The 17,831-nt window shown below is 44.6% G+C and overlaps 1 protein-coding gene across 1 annotated transcript in view; it reads right to left on the reverse strand.

Annotated features, from left to right (window-relative positions):
- The window catches only part of LOC145342700 (neuronal PAS domain-containing protein 2-like), a 214,544-nt gene that overhangs the window by 45,969 nt on the left and 150,744 nt on the right, over positions 1-17,831 (reverse strand). The window contains exons 6-9 of the mRNA XM_080188262.1: positions 11,398-11,518; positions 4,947-5,060; positions 3,551-3,669; positions 2,019-2,101 (exon numbers count right to left, since the gene is read on the reverse strand). Of these exons, the coding sequence (XP_080044388.1) occupies positions 2,019-2,101; positions 3,551-3,669; positions 4,947-5,060; positions 11,398-11,518 (437 nt within the window). The remainder of the gene's footprint in view (positions 1-2,018; positions 2,102-3,550; positions 3,670-4,946; positions 5,061-11,397; positions 11,519-17,831) is intronic.

The following is a 17,831-nucleotide window of genomic DNA, read 5'->3' on the forward strand; positions in this document are numbered from 1 at the left end:
TAGTATCCTTTCTATAATAGGTTGACCAGAATTGCACACAGTATCCCAAGTGTGGCCTTACCAATGTCTTGTACAACTTCAAGAAGATGTTCCAACTCCTACATTCAATGTTCTGACCGATGAAACCAAGCATGCCGAATGCCTTCTTCATCACTCTGTCCACTTCTGACTCCACTTTTAAGGAGCTATGAACATGTACCCCTAGATCTCTTTGTTCTGTAACTCTCCCCAACGCCCTATCATTTACTGAGTAAGTCCTACCCTGGTTCAATCTACCAAAATGCATCACCTCGCATTTGTCTAAATTAAACTCCATCTGCCTTTTGCCAGCCCGCTGGCCCAATTGATCAAGATTCTGTTGCAATTGGAGATAACTTTCTTTACTCTCCACTATGCCACCAATCTTGGTGTCATCTGCAAACTTACTAACCATGCCTCCTACATTCTCATCCAAATCATTAACACAAACAACAAGTAACAGCGGACCCAGCACTTATCCCTGAGGCACACTGCTGGTCACAGGCCTCCAGTTTGAAAAACAACTCTCTACAACCACCCTCTGGTTTCTGTCAAGAAGCCAATTTTGTATCCATTTAGACACCACACCCTGAATCCCGTGAGATTTAACCTTATGCAACAACCTACCATGTGGTACCTCATCAAAGGCCTTGCTAAAATCCATGTAGACTACATGGACTTTAAAAGACAAAATTTTACTCGCCTGCACTACTACCTCTGGCAGCTTGTTCCAGAGGTGGGTGAGTAGGTAGCCAGGTGGGCATGTGGTTGGGTCAGGAAAGCTGGGGGTAATCTGTGGCTTGTTGGGGTGGGGGGTTTGTTTTGGATCTGTGGGGTTAAAGTGTATTTATTAGTCACAAGTAAGGCTTACATTAACACTGCAATAAAGTTACTGTGAGATTCTCCTAGTCGCCACATTCCAGCGCCTGTTTGAGTCAATGTGCCTAACCAGCATGTCTTTCAGACTGTGGGAGGAAACCTGAGCACCCAGAGGAAACCACTCAGACACGGGGAGAACGTAGAAATTTCTCATGGGCAGTGACCCAAGCCGGAAATCGAACCCGGGTCCCTGGTACTGCAAGGCAGCAGTGTTAACCACTGTGCCACTGTGCCACTCCAGGTGTATAGACTGGGGTGGTGGGAGTGGGAATAGTTAAGAGTGATAGTGTAAGCGATTGGGGAATCAGTTCCAGAGTAACCCAGGAGTTAGAGTAGGTTTTAACCTGTTGAACATTTCCTAACTGGCTATTTTGGGAAGTATATTGGAACTGTCCGAAGTCTCCGGCTCGAATTCAATGGGGGTGATTTTCAGCTCATGTTAGCCTCCATCAAGGACAGCAATGTGGGCAAAAAATACGGCGAAAATCAGGGAACGTAATTCTCACCAGCAAGATGGGGGGGGGAGTTTTCCCATCGTGCTGCCCTAATCTTTTTAGTGCAGCGGGCCGGGAGAACCACGCGTTGGCCGATTTGCAGGATTCCCGTAGGTGTTTGTGCCGTGCGTGCATCTCCCAGGCCCAGATTTCCAATGGTGTCTGCACAGCGCTGGAAATCAGCTGGGAGGCAGGGCTAGCATTTAAAGAGCATTTAAATACTATTAGCAGGCCCAGGATTGAATTCTCCAGAGGGGCAGCGCTGCAGGGGTCCCAGGCTGCCCAGTGATCAGGCTGATCAGTGATTGAGAGGCTGACAGTTCAGGGTCACTGTGCACGCATTTTGATTCCAGCATCTCTGACCCATTTATTATTTCCAAATCTCTGTTGCCCATATCTTATTCTCAAAACTCTTCTGCCCAGTTCCAACCCCAGTATTAATACTTACTGTGCAGGTTAAATGTTTAAAACAGAGAGCAATAAAAGTCTGACTATGAACAGGTTGGAAGATGCAGGTGTATTGCGATACCAAACACAACAAAGAATATTAAGTTTCCTTTAGTAAGGGAGAAGTGGGAAAGGAGGAATAATCCACAGGATACAAGCAATAAGGCTTTGCAGGATTACCTGTGATCCAGAAATAGGAATTTCCACTCTAAACTATGCCGTGATGTAAATTCTTCGTAGGATTCTTCCACATTGCACAGTTCCTGCATTAAAAACAGACAGAAGTGATCAAACTTACTGGATCATTATGATTGTGAACATTTGCCGAGAGAAAACTACAATTATCAACAACTACTCCAGTAAAGTACTAAAATCGTAGAATCTCTACAGTGTGAAGGAGGCCATTTGGCCCATCGAGTCTGCACCGAAAACAATCCCATCTACTATCCCTGTACCCCATTCCTTCACCCTACTAATCCCCTTGACTAATTTAGCATGGCCAATCAACCTAACCTGCACATCTTTGGAATGTGGGAGGAAACCAGAGCACCTGGAGGAAACCCCCGCAGACATGGGGAGAACATACAACCTCCACACTGACAGTGGCCCAAGCTGGGAATCCAACCTGGGTCTTTGGCGCTGTGAGGCAGCAATGCTAACCACTGTGCCACCCTCCAGCCTCCTAAGGCACTTCGCGAGGGTGTTATAAAAATATGACACTGTGCCATGTAAAGAGATATTGGCTGCCGGGAGGATCCTCCAGTCCCGTTGGCAGCCAAATTTTTAAACACTCTGAAAGAAAGTCCTGGAGGCGGATCCCACAACCTCATGCTGAAGGGGCAGGTTCTGAATGCATCTCTACACCCACTGCCAGCAAACCCAGCTCCTGACAGATCAAGATCACCCCCGATGTAAAAAAACAAAATAAATTAAACCCCCCTCCCCTTCCACAGATACAGGATCTCACTCCCCACCCCCTTCCTCTCCTCCTCCCAGGACATGTGGGGCAGTGCCAGGGGACACTGCCAAGGACAGCGCCAGGGTAATACCCAGGCATGACCCGCTTCCCCACAGGGGGCTGTATTTAAACTATGTGTCCTGGAGGGATTTGTTTGCTAATTCCCCGTTTGTTGGGAATGCCGGTGATGTGAATCCACGCAGCTGGCAGAGTTGTCCCTATATGGTGACGGGGGGAAGAAGGGGGGTATTCCAGTGGGGAGGCCCATTCTTAATGACTTCAGTCATGAAAATAATAAATAGTAAGATTAGAGGGATTATCGGGGGTAAATATGTGAATTTGGGGGCCTAGGTGGGATTGTTGCCAGTGCAGACTCAGTGGGCTGAATGGCCTCTTTCTGCACTGTAAGGTTTCTATGGCATTTCTATTCTAACCAACTCCTGGGTTTATAAACAGCATACATGGGGGGAACTTGTAGCACCAATAAGGAAACAAAATCCCTGGGAAAAAGCATTCCACAATAGAAAAGACATCACAATAAGACAATAAGGGTTTATAGAATTAAGTTAGCCACTCGTGTCTGCAGTTTTATTTATATTTTACATTGGAGGGTCTAAAATAACATGGCCACTTTCATTAAAGTGAAGTTAATGCAGGAGGGCAACATTAAGAAATCAGGTGTTTCTACTTTTATTCACATTTTAATCGGGGGATTTGAGGAATGTCTAAAAATGAATATGTTCATTGTATTTACCTTTAAAAACTGTGGGATGACAAGGCGGACTGTAGCCACAAGGCAGACTTGTTCCTTTGCTGTAGATCTAAGTGACCTTGAGATGGCTGATTCAAAGCCATTGCAAGAAGACATAGGCACTGGAATGACAATAATGCCTTTTCAGAACATGACAAACAGTTTCGCTTCAACTTGTAAGGCTGTCATCACGAAACATTGTGCAAGTACGATAAAATCTGAACTGATGCATCCTTCTAATAAAATGGGCTGAAATTGCCCCAGTATTATGATAGTTGGCATGGAGATAGGGAAGGGGGGGATAGCAGGGCGTCATGGAATCACTACAGTGCAGAAGGAGGCCATTCAGCCCATTGAGTCTACACTGACCACAATCCCACCCATGCCCAATTGCCGTAGCCCCTCATATTTACCCTGCTAATCCCCCAGCACTAGGGTTAATCTAGCATGGCCAATCCACCTAACCCACACATCTTTGGTCTGTGGGAGAAAACAGAGCACCCAGTGGAAATCCACACACACACGGGGAGAACACGCAGACTCCACACCTGAGACTGGAATTGAACTGGATCCCTGACGCTATGAGGCAGCAGTGCTAACCACTGTGTCACTGTATTGGGGGTGGCCCTCTCAAGCATTCCCACTGCCAGGGCCCCCTTCCAGAGGCAGGCTAGGAAGTGGGTTGGCTGCCGACATCATGGAGGATGGCGACCAACATGAATTGTTGAGGTTAGGGGCAATGCTGTGGCCTTTTCTCCATTTTGTCACCAGCAGAATGTCATCCATCTTTCCCCATGCTGTGTACAGAAGTCACCAGCTCTATGGAGGCTGGAGATCAAGGGCTATGGGAGCCCTAGGTTGCTATGAGAGGGATATGATTGTAAAAGACCACAGTCACGATCGAGAGCAAACCATTGGAATAGTTTCCCATCCACCTCATTTAACATTCCGGCCTGGAGCTCGAAGTCCATGATGGATAGCCCAGGAAGAATCCCTTCATGTTAAAGTTCCCTCAGAGTCCAGCCTCAGTCCAGACGGGGATACCAAGGTCTCAGAGCTGCCAGCCCAATGACTAGACCCTGAGAGCATTGGGAGGCTGACCACCATCCTTAACTAAATGGCCAGCTCGGAGACATCCTTTGGGAAGACTGCCCCCATAATGTGTGGCTTCAGGAGCCTCATTTTGTCCTGACACTGCAGCCCTGGAACCTGTGGCAACATTCAGCCTAATGATTTACAAAATCTGAATTGCCTGTGGCAAAAGGCATTTTATTTCAATAATTTATGGGGTTTCAGTAAAGAGCCTCAAGGGGACTGTTAAATTTGTTTTTGATCCCTTGCTGGCCTTGAAATTATTAATAAGCGGTGGGACATGTAAAAAATGGTAATTTGAACTCACCAATGTTGTGAAATCTAAAGCTTCCTAAAAACTTTACATATTCATATGTAGGCGGTTCTTTGGGATCTAGTGATCCTCTTGACAAATGACAACAAAACTCAACGTGATTTTGATCTGGAGAAAAGGAGAGGAAACGTGTGTTATTACTGAAGTGATCTTATCATCTTACTCTGGGTCATAATGACAAAGTAAAGGGTAAATCTCCCCATCTTATTTTCAATCGCTTTTTAAAGAAACTAAATCATAATGAATAATTCTAACTTTAATTCAAGGAATGGACATTTTGCCATAGATACATTCAATTCTCAGAGAGTAATGACTTAATGTCAATAACGTACTCACAGATGTAATGAAAACAGGAAATGCTGGGAAATCACAGCAGGTCTGGCAGCATCGGTGGAGAGAGAATAGAGCCAACGTTTCGAGTCTGGATGAATCTTCGTCAGAGTGAAGGGTCTGATGAAGGGCTATCCAGATTTTACCAGAAATTAGGGGGGGCGAGACTTGCAGAACGGCATTCTCTCTTGGCCTCGGACAGGATCTTACGAGCCTCGGGAGGGCGAGCCGGTAAAATTCTGCACATTGGCTCTGTTCTTTCTGTAACGAGTCTCATAACACCAGGTTAAAGTCCAACAGGTAGCACAAATTTGTGGTTTGCGATACCAAATAAACCTGTTGGATTTTAACCTGATGCTGTGAGACATCTTACTGCACTTACCCCAGTCCAACGCCGGCACCGCCACATCATCTGTTCTCTCTCCACAGATGCTGTCAGACCTGCTGAGATTTTCCAGCATTTTTTGTTTATGTTTCAGATTCCAGCATACGCATTATTTTGCTTTCATCTCAGTACAATACCTGGCCTAAACCTGCAAACACCATTTAGATCAGTAGATTAGGATTCTTCTCGACAGCACTGTAACTTGCCCCCGACTGACTTTCCACAGAATTTCTGCTTCAATGTAACTGGTTACTGTATTCATGGCAACATTCCGTGTGGTTTTAAGTTTAAGCGGGTGGAAATTTCTTTGTCTTCTGTTCCTGAGACTTCCTGAGACAAAAAAGTTTTCAGAAGGCTCATCAAGCTCATTTTTCAATGCTCTCACAAGAATGACACCTGGGCTTCAGGGATTAAGTTACAAGGAGAGATTAGACAAAATAAGCCCTTATTCTCTTGAATTCGGAAAGTTGAGGGGGGAATCTGATAGAGGTCTACACAATATTTACAGAGAAGGACAGGGTGGATAAGGATAAACTCTTTCCACGAGTTGAAGTCTCGAGCATCAGGGGCCACAATCTAAAAATTTGTGCCAAGCCATTCAGGAGAGATGTTAGAAAACACTTCTATCCGCAGAGAAGGGTGGAGGTTTGGAACTCTCTTCCTCAAACGACAGTGGATGCTGGTTCAATTGTTGGGTTGAAGTCTGAGATAGACAAATTTTTATTGAGCAGAGGTATAGAGGGATATGGGCCTAGGGCAGGTACATGGATCAACAATGATTTTACTGAATGGCAGAGCAGACTTGAGGGACTGAATGGCCTCCTACTGTTTCTATGTTCCTCTGTTCCCTTGCCTGGCATTGCAGTATGTGGTGCAGGGATAACAGCCTCAAAGTGGGGCTGGGAACCTCAATGTTCATTTCACCAGCTTGGCAACTTACAACTCACCTGAAACATTTAAATGGGATGGAAGCCTAATGTAAGAAGCTCCTTTGCCACTGTAAGGGGCAACCAAGCTTCAAAGTACTGGACCTGGTTAACTAATGCCCTTTCAGGAAGGAAGGCTGCCATGCTTACCCAGTCTGGTCTACGTGCTGGTTAGGTGCTCTAGCCATGCTAAATTCACCCTCAGTGACGGTGACAACGAGGGGATTTCCACAGTAACTTCATTGTAGTGTTAATGTAAGCCTACTTGTGACTCTACTAAATGAACTTCAAAGATTGTTGGTCACAGATAATGAGCACATAAAAGAAATGTCAATGGTTTAGCCATCTTGTGTATTGAAAAGAGGCCAGCCTTCCGAATTGAGTGCTGATCAAGATGTGTTAATTGGGGATTTGTGCAGGATGTCCTTTAATTTCTTTATCCCCAGAGTCAGGGTATTGGTAAACTTAAAGGCTATCAACCCATCTGAAGAGATGCCTGGCCTCATTCTGCTGTTTAAGAAATTTGCCACTGTAAATGTAACTGGCTGATGAGCAGGATGCTATTGATGTATTCCGTGTTCAGCTCACTGGTTTAACTGATACTATCATTACCGTGCTGGGAACATGTTAACAATCTCAGGTCTACCACAGAGGTGCAATTGGGACAAATGCTTTAAGCACCACTGATTTCTCCAATAAACCATGCATCAATTCACGTGACATTGGCGTGTTTATTCACTTGTGGAAGGAATCGATGGGGTAAAAGGGCAGACTGAACCTTACATGGCTCAACATGTGTGCCGTCTACATGGAAATACAGAGTTAAGTTTCACTGCATGCTCTTCAGGCACAGAATTAAATCATAGGTTCAATTTTCTCCACGGGAACAACTTTACTTTTGGCAGAATGTGCGTACATGCTAATGTGCATATCAAGAAATTGTAAAAGAAAGACCTTTCACGAAGTTAGGATATTCCAAAGGGGCGGTGATAACCTAGTGGTATTATCACTAGCTTTATTAATCCAGAAGCTCAGCTAATATTCTTGGGACCTGGGTTCAAATCCCACCATGGGATCTACTGGTGACCATGAAGAGTGGTTGAATAAATTAGGATTGTTTTCACTGGAATACGGAGGCTGAGGGGAGACCTGATAAAGATTGATAAAATTATGAGAGGGATAGACAGGGTGGATAGACGCTTTATACCAGGGTGAAAGTGTCAATTACAAGGGGGCAACAGGTTCTAGGTGAGAGGGGAAAAATTTAAGGGAGATGTGTGGGGGAAGTTTTTCACACAGAGTGGTGGATGCCTGAATGCACTGCCGGATGATGAGGTGGAAGCAAACACATTTGCAACATTTAAGAGGCATCTGGATGGGTACGTGGATAGGGAGGGAATAGAGGGATACGGACCCAGTAAGGGCAGGAGATTTTATTTTTAGTTAGGACATCATGATCAGAACAGGCTTGGAGGGCCGAAGGGCCTGTCCCTGTGCTGTACCTTTTCTATGTTCTTTGTTCCTTGTTTTTTGATTGTAGCTAGGAGCACAATCGTGATGCTGCTGAAATCAGAATTTCTCAATCCTTTGTGTATATAACCATGTAATTATTCTGGGTAGGTAAGTCCATAGTCCAAAAGGGACTGTGCGCATCTCTCTCCATTAGCTCACACAGCTTAAGGGGCGCCACTCTGCATCAAGAATGGGGCACAGGCCCAAGTAAACCATAGCAAGAATCACCATCATCTTCTCAAGGGCAATTGGCGATGGGCAATAAAAGAAATCACTGGCCTAGCCAAAGATGCCCATGTCCCTTGAGAAAAAGAGTTGAACCCAACTTGTTGGTGTTATTCCAAACCACACGTTAGCCATCTAGCCAGCTAGCAGTCAGTACAGACTCAGTGGACCGAATGGCCTCTTTCTGCACTGTGGGGGTTCAATTCAATGTCCTCTTTTATTCCCTCCTGTTCTCTGATAGTTAAGCGCAGTGCTGCAATCTGAAACCTTGTTGTGGTTTAATGTTAATTATCGTCTCTCATGTTTCAGCCTCTGCTTCTTGCACTTTTTCCTTATTTTCATTTGCATCTGAAACATTGGTCGTGGATCCCTGGCTGAAACTTCCAACTGTTAAATGTATGAAAATAGGCCACCAAGAGGCATGACTCATCTATCAAAACATGACCAGATTCTCACAAAACAACATGCACAAGGCACCTTGAACTTTAGTGCCTGCGCTGGCTGATTCAGGCCCTGCACAAACATTTTCAAAGAGTTTGATGCAAATAGAAGTTAGTCACAACTCTGTTTTGTTGGATAAAGAAAATGACTGCAAGCGGGAAGCTGTAATGTTGTAGATTCACTCAGTTAACGGTCGGGTGTGGGGGGAGAGTTATAGAACAAAGAGATCTAGGGTTACGGGTTCATAGCTCTTTGGAAGTGGAGTCACAGGTGGACAGGGTGGTGAAGAAGGCATTTGGCATGCTTGGTTTCTTTGATCAGAACATTGAATACAGGAGTTAGGATGTCTTGTTGAAATTGTACAAGATGGCACAGTGGTTAGCACTGCTGCCTCCCAGCTCCAGAGATCTGGGTTTGATTCCTGGCTTGGGTCACTGTCTTGTGGAGTTTGCATGTTCTCCTTGTGTCTGCGTGGGTTTCCTCCAGGTGCTCCGGTTTCCTCCCACAGTCCAAAGATATGCGGGTTAGGTGCATTGGCCATGCTAAACTGCCCCTTAGTGTCCCGGGATGCGTAGGTCGGGGGGATTAGTGGGATAAATATGTGGGGTTAGAGGGATAGGGCCTGGGTGGGATTGTTGTTGGTGCAGACTTAAAGGGCTGAATGGTCTCCTTCTGCCCTGTAGTCGTTCTATGGTTTCTATACCAGTAAGGCCACACTTGGAATGCTGTGTGCAATTCTGGTCACCCTATTATAGAAAGGATATTGTTAAACTAGAAAGAGTGCTGAAAAGATTTACCAGGATGTTACTGGGACTTGATGGATTGAGTTATAAAGTGAGGTTGGATAGGTTGAGATTTTTTTTCCCCTGGAGCAGAGGAAGCTTAGGAATGGTCTTAGAAAGATCTGTAAAATAATGAAGGGCATAGATAAGGTAGATAGTTAACACCATTTCCCAAAGGTAGGGAAATCTAAAACTCAAAGGCATAGGTTTAAGGTGAGAGGGGAGAAATACGAAAGGGTCCAGAGAGGCAATTTTTTTCACTCAGAGGGTGGTGAGTGTCTGGAACAAGCTGCCAGAGGTAGTAGCAGAGGCAGGTACAATTTTGTCTTTTAAAAAGGATTTAGACAGTTACATGAGTAAGATTGGTATAGAGGGATAGGGGCCAAACGCGAGCAACTGAGACTAACTTAATGGTAAAAACCGGGCAACATGGACAGGCGACAGGACCTGTTTTCATGCTACAAACCTCTATGACTCTATTTCATGTTCTATGTCCTGATGAGTGGAGTTTGAAGCCACAACTTCAGGGTTTAAAAGCAAGTGTGCTACACATTGAATCACTGAATCAAGGCTGGCACCCACAGCATACATCTCCTCCACAACCCAGCCAACTGGAATATTAGACAACCAGCGTCATTGCTCAGACTGACATGGGCTATCTCACCAACTTCTGACAGTTAACAGTTATCGTGTTAGATGATAGCGAGCACACACTCACTAAACCAGATGAATTGTAGCCTTAGCCTTGTAATGCAGCCGGAACTGAATCTCGAGTTACGGTGAAGAGAGCTAAAAGGACATGGCATGGTGGCATAGCGGTTGGCACAGCACCAGAGAACCGGGTTCAATTCCGGTCTTGGGTGACTGTCAGTACGGAGTTTACACGTTCTCCACTGAGAGCTCTGGTTTCCTCCCACACTCCAAAGATGCATAGGTTAGGTGGATTGGCCTTGTTAAATTGCCCCTCAGTATCCCAAGATTTCTTAGTTCATTTATCACTGTCACAAGTAGTCTTACATTAGCACTGCAATGAAGTTACTGTGAAAGTTCCCTAGTTGCCCCAGTCCAGTGCCTGTTCGGGTACACTGAGGGAGAATTTAGCATGGCCAATGATGGCCTACTCCTGCTCCTATTTCTTATGTTCTTATGTTCTTATGTTCTAACTAGCAAGCCTTTTGAACTGTGGGAGGAAACCGGATCACCAAGAGGAAACCCACGCAGACGCATAGAATCCCTACAATACGGAAGAGGCATGCCAGCCCATCAAGTCTACACCTAGATCCTACTCCTGTAACCCCGCATATTTACCCTGCTAATCGCCTCACACTAGGGTCAATTTATCATGGCCAATCAATCCAACCTGCACATATTTGGACTGTGGAAGAAACTAGAGCACTCGGAGGAAACCCACGCAGACACAGGGAGAACATGCAAACTCCACACAGACAGTGACCCAAGTGAGGAATCAAACCCGGGTCCCTCACATTGTGAAGCACCAGTGCTAACCACTATGCCATTGTGCTGTGAAGCTTCTAATCTTGTTTCCCCTGCGAAAGGGAACATTTTTACTATCCTTAGTACATTGCTTCTCAGGGCTGACAAATCTCAGTGACTTTGGTTCAGACTCAAAACAGGCTCCCAAACACTCGCACCCCAACTCTCATTCACCAAACTGGGTGGACTGTCTCATTTTCCTTCAGCCCTGAGAAACATCTTTCCAAACAACAGCTCAGGACTGGGGTGGTAATTAAAATCCACCTTCTGGCATGTTGAGAGAAACTCGCACTTAGTATTAGCAATGTAACACGTCTTTGTGACAAATCAGATGGAAGCAGGATACATACTGTTCAAATAATCACGTGCAACTGGGTCTGTCATTAGCATCTGGTTTGATAGCAGCTTGTATACTTCTGCATGTTCCTGTTCCGGGAGGAAATTCAATATATTTTGGTCCACTAGATCTGACTGATACAAAAGAAGAAGATGTTAACTTTTTAATGAAACCTGTTGTCACCTTTTCTTGTTAATGTAGCTATTTGCTTCCTTGTCCTTGTCTAACAAGACAAAAATATCACGGCATTTTCCAATCCACATAGCTGAATAAATCCCTCCGTTCTAGACAATTCCTCTTAACAGTTCAGCTGATTATGCACAAGTCATTAATTGGATCCAAAACTAGCTTGGTTGTGGGACACAGTAAGATGTCTCACAACAGGTTAAAGTCCAACAGGTTTATTTGGAATCGTGAGTTTTCAGAGCACTGCTTCTTTATCAGGTGACTCACCTGATGAAGGGGCAGTGCTCCGAAAGCTCATGATTCCAAATAAACCTGTTGGACTTTAACCTGGTGTTGTGAGACTTCATACTGTGGCCACTCCAGTCCAACGCCGGTATCTCCAGATTTTGGTTGTACAAGACAAAAGGTGGTGGCTGAAGGCTGTTTGAGTGACTGGAGGCCGGTGTCTCGTGGTATACTACAGGGATCAATGCTAGGTCCCTTATTATTCATGATATATATAAATAATATAGATGAGAATGCCGGGGGATTCTAAGTAAGTTTGTGGATGAGACGAAGATTGGTAGGGTGGTTAATAGTGAGGAAGAAGGTCTTAGGATGCACAAAGATATCGAAGGTTGGGCAGATGAGTGGCAGATGGAATTTAACCTTGAAAAGTGTGAGGTGATCCACTTTGGAAGGAATAACAAGACTAAGAGACTATTTAATGAATGACAGAACACTAAGAGCAACAGATGGATCTGGGAATGCTTGTTCATAGATCCCTGAAGTGGCAGGATGGGTTAATAAGGTAATTAAGATATAAGGGCACTTGCCTTCCTCAGTCGTGGCATAGATTGCAAGAGCAGGGAGGTTATGTTGGACTGGCCTCCTTCTGCACTGTAGGTTTCTATGATTTAGTTCGGAAGTTTACAGCCTTCTGAACTCAACATCGAGTTTAACAACTTCAGATTACGGGTGGGATTTCCTGGCCGCACTCACCCTGAAACCAGAAAATCCTGCCTGAGGTCACTGGAACTTTCTATGGTCCTCCCCTTGCCTGCTATGATTCCTGACCCCCTTTTATGCACAAAAAAAATTTTATTCTACTGCACTTCCCACCCTTTGACCCACAGGGCGATCTGTCACTCGTTCTTAGGTTTTGCTTTCACAGAACACTGACCTTTGTTCTGCTTTGTAGAAACATAGAATCTAAAAGCAGGAGGGGGCCATTTGACCCTTTGAGCTTGCTCTGCCATTCATTATAATCATGGCTGATCATCAAATTCAATATCCTGATGCCACTATTTGTACCTTCTTTGGTCTTTAAAACTTCCATTAACAGTCCCTTTGCCTTGTGCCCTAGACATCTTTGTCCAATCTCTCCTCCCACCATCTATCCCTGACCTTCTACTTTGTGCCAATTACTCTACACCCTCTTGAACATTATAAAATCCATCAACTTCTCCCCCACTAAAGCTGAGTCATATGAACTCGAAACTTTATCTCTCTTTCTCTCTCTGCAAATGGTATCACACCTATTGAGTTTTTTCAGCCTTTTCTGCTTTCATTACTAATGTCAAGATGATAGTTCCTCCCTGTGGATTCTCTCACTTGGAGAAATAGTTTCTCTGTGGTTACCCTTCGAAACCTTTAATGAATTTAAGCATTTCATTTCGATTTTCCTTCAGTCTTCTAAGGTCAAGGGAATCAATGCAAATCTTCTGAGCCTCATATCCTTAAGGTCCTCATATCATTTTGGTGAATCTATACTGCCCTCCCTCCTAGGCTGATCATCTGTCTGGAGATATAGTGTTTAACACTGATGGAGTCTGTCCAAGATTAACCCTGAGCACTGCAATGATCATAAACTGCTGGGGGTAAGGTGTTAGCGTGGATAGAGGATTGGTTGTCTAATAGGAGGCAGAGAGTTGGTATCAATGGGTGCTATTCTGATTGGCGGTTGGTGATTACTGGAGTGCGGCAGGGATCGGTGCTGGGGCCTCAGCTATTTACCATTTATATAGATGATCTGGAGGAGGGGGCTGAGTGTAGGGTGATGAAATTTGCTGATGACACGAAGATGAGTGGAAAAGCAAATTGTGCGGAGGGTGTGGAAAGTCTGCAGAGGGATCTGGATAGGCTGAGCGAGTGGGCAAGGACATGGCAGATGGAGTACAATGTTAGCAAGTGTGAGGTTATCCATTTTGGCAGGAATAATAGTAGGAGGGATTACTATTTAAAGGGCAAAAAGCTGCAGCATGCTACGGTGCAGAGGGACCTGGGGGTCCTTGTGCATGAGTCGCAAAAACCCAGTCTGCAGGTGCAGCAGGTGATCAAGAAGGCGAATGGGATGCTGGCCTTTATAGCGAAGGGGATAGAATATAAAAGCAGAGAGGTCTTGCTGCAACTGTACAGGGTACTGGTGAGGCGGCAGCTGGAGTACTGTGTACAGTTTTGGTCGCCGCACTTGCGTAAGGATATTTTGGCCTTGGAGGGAGTGCAGAGGAGGTTCACTAGGCTGATACCGGAGATGAGGGGGTTAGACTATGAAGAGAGACTAAATAGACTGGGTCTGTACTCGTTGGAGTTTAGAAGGCTGAGGGGGGATCTTATAGAGACGTATAAGATAATGAAGGGGATGGATAGGGTAGACGTAGAGAGATTCTTCCTGCTCAGAAAGGACAGCAGGACTAGAGGGCACAGCCTCAAGATAAGGGGGGGGCAGTTTAGAACAAAGTTGAGGAGGAACTTCTTCACTCAAAGGGTGGTGAATCTCTAGAATTCTCTGCCCGTTGAAGTGGTGGAGGCTACCTTGCTAAATATATTTAAGACATGGGTAGATAGGTTTTTGACAGACAAGGGAATTAAGGGTTATGGGAAAAAAGCGGGAAAGTGGAACTGAGCCACTTCAGATCAGCCATGATCTTATTGAATGGCGGGGCAGGCTCAAAGGGCTAGATGGCCTACTCCTACTCCTATTTCTTATGTAGGTGATGGTCCCATGATATTGTTGCTAGACTATTAGTTCAGAAACTCAGCTAACGTTCTAAGGACCCGGGTTCGAATCCTCCCATGGCAGATTGTGGAATTTGAATTCAATAAAGAATATCTGGAATTAAGAATCTACTGATGGCCATGGAACCATTGTCGATTGTCGGAAAACCCCATCTGGCTCACTAACATCCTTTATGGAAGGAAATCTGCCGTCCTTACCCGGTCTGGTCTACATGTGACTCCAGAACCACAGCAATGTGGTTGTCTCTCAATTGCCATCTAAATGCTGGCCAGCCAGTGGCGCCCATGTCCCAGGAATGAATAAAAACAAGATGCAGCTTGTGCACTGATCCCAATGTGGATCTGTAATGTGATGACATTTATTTCTTGAAGTCCCTGGAAATAACCTAAATTGATTTAATTGGCTTCAGTATCATGTTCCCAAATTAAATGATCATATGACTAAATTTGGAGAAACTTGAATTTTTCAAGAGGTCATTGGATGTTGTGAAGGGGAAAAGGGGTAGTATTGGTTTCTACAAAAGTTGAACTAGATGGGCTGAATAGTCTCCTTCTTCTGCACTTAATGGGGTTCTTGTGCAAACTGAGGGAGAAACTGGGTCTCTTATCATGAAGCATCAACATTTTATTGTTGTTTATTGAGTGAAAAAGGTAACATGCGTGTGACTATATATGCACACGTACAAACACACGCACATGGAGACACACGCAGACACATGACACACACGTATGTAAACACATACATGGAAACATGCAGAAAAACATACACACATGCACATAAATAGTTTAAGTTTTTTTTATTAAGTTTCGGTTTATTTAGGTTCACAGCTAGGCTTACATTAACACTGCAATGAAGTTACTGTGAAAATCCCCCAAACTGTCTTTGGTACCTGTTCTGGTACACTGAGGGAGAATTTAGTATGGCCAACACACCTAACCAACATGCCTTTTGGACTGTAGAAGGAAACTGGAGCACCCAGAGGAAACCCACGCAGACATGGGTAGAATGTGCAAACTCCACACAGACAGTGACCCAAGCCAGACATCGAACCTGGGTCCCTGGCGCTGTGAGGCAGCGGTGCTAACCACTGTGCCACCATGCCACCCAAGTAGGCACATACATGGAAATATGAAGGTACACAACACACACACACACACACACACACACACACACAGTTAGGCACACACATGGAAACATGTAGATTCACAACACATATACACAGATAGGCACACACATGGAAACATGCAGGTACACAACAAATATACACAAATAGACACACACATGGAAACATGTAGATACACAACACACACACACACACACACACACACACACACACACACACACACACACACACAGATAAGCACACAGGTGGAAACATGCAGATACACAACACACATACACAAAAAGGCACACACATACACAACACTGAATTTCTAAGACGTCATCTGCTGTCACTAGGCATAATTCCAGGCTCATACTCTGCTGCTAAAAGAGGAAAAAACTGTTCTTAAATCTAATAAACCACGAATTTGACTCATTTGCAATTTACTGTGAAAGTCTGAATAAAACTTTACTTGGCAAGATAACTGGCACCTAACGAGATGACTGAAGACACTTATTATTGCTCCCATCCCTGTTACATTGATTGGATTTTCAAAAGGAAGCAAAATCGTCACCTCCTAACACGCAGCTGGAAAACTGAAACCGCACATTACTGCATGCTGGGTCTTCAGGGAATTATTTTAGCTGATGCAAGGCCGAGCGATTATTATTATAAATGTAGGTTTAACAACCAGCAGGTTAGGACACAAGAATCGTTTCAGAGAGTTTCCTAGGCAGCAGCATCGTGTCGGAGCTTACACGATTAACATTGTCATTTTATTCCTGACTTTCCTCCTCTTCACTTTGGGCCATGTTGGTAAACGGCAATTCTACATGGCTAAGTTTAAAGGCTGAGTCCCTGGAGTATTTTACTGTGCTAAAAACTTCAGACATTGGAAAGGTCACATTTGGAGTACTGCATACTATCCTGGTCACCCAGGATGTTATTAAACAGGAAAGGGTGCAAAAACAAATGTACAAGGAAGTTACTGGGACTGCAAAGTTTGAATTATAAGGAGGAACTGGAAAGGCCAGGACTTTTCTCCCTGGAGTGTCGGAAGGTGAGGGTTGACCCGATAGAGGTTTAGAAAATAATGGGGGGCATAGATAAGTCAGACAGTTAACACCTTTTCCCAAAGATAGGGGAGTCTAAAACCAGAGGGCGTAGATTTAAGGGACCTGAGGGGCAATTTTTTCACACAGAGTATATTAAATGAGCTGCCAGAGGAGGTGGTAAGGCAGGTACATTTGCAACATTTAGAGGACATAGATGCTACGTAAGTATGCGTTGGCAGGCTATTTAAACTTAGAAACATAGAAAATAGCAGCACAAGGTGGTCTTCCGGCCCTTCGAGACTGCTCTGCTATTCAATGTGATCACGGCTTATCCTCTATCTCAACGCCACACTCTCATGCTCTCTCCATACCCCTTGATGCCTTTAGAGTCTAGAAATCTATCCATTTTCTCCTTACTTATATTCAGTAACTCGACCTCCACAGCCAAGAGAATTCCATAGCTTTACCATCCTCTAAGTGTAGAGGTTGCTCCTCATCTCACTCCTCAATTGCAAGCCCTGTATACAGTCTGTCCGACCCTGTCAGAATTTATAATTTCAAACTTGGAATTTTCACAGCCATGCTATTTGCGATTTCACGTAATATTCACTTTCAAACAGAAGGTTTACAAGATGATGAGGGGCACGAGGAAATGGATAGTCAGAAGCTTTTTCCTCGGGTGGAAGAGTCAATTACTAGGGGGCACAGGGTTAAGGTGCGAGGGGCGAGGTTTACAGGAGATGCACGAGGCAACTTTTTTTACACAGAGGGTGATGGATACTTGGAAATCACTGCTGGGGGAGGTAGTGCAAGAGATACGATAGTGACTTTTAAGGATCGTCTTGACAAATACATGAATAGAATGGGAATTTTTTTTCCAGCGATTTTGTCCCTGGAAGGGTAGGTGGTTTTAGTTCACACAGGCAGCACGTTTGGTGTAGGCTGGAGGGCCAAAGGGCCTGTTCCTGTGCTGTAATTTTCTTTGTTCTACGTGGCAAGGAGGGAGATTTTTCAGCCCACCTTCCCTCTGTTGGCTTTTTGAAGAAGCTGTCCAATTAGTCCACTCCCCCCAATCTTTCCCAAATATTTCCTTCCCAAATATAGAT

This window comes from Carcharhinus amblyrhynchos, chromosome 4, assembly GCF_965287045.1.
Source record: "Carcharhinus amblyrhynchos chromosome 4, sCarAmb.v2.hapA, whole genome shotgun sequence".
Lineage (NCBI taxonomy): Eukaryota > Metazoa > Chordata > Chondrichthyes > Carcharhiniformes > Carcharhinidae > Carcharhinus > Carcharhinus amblyrhynchos.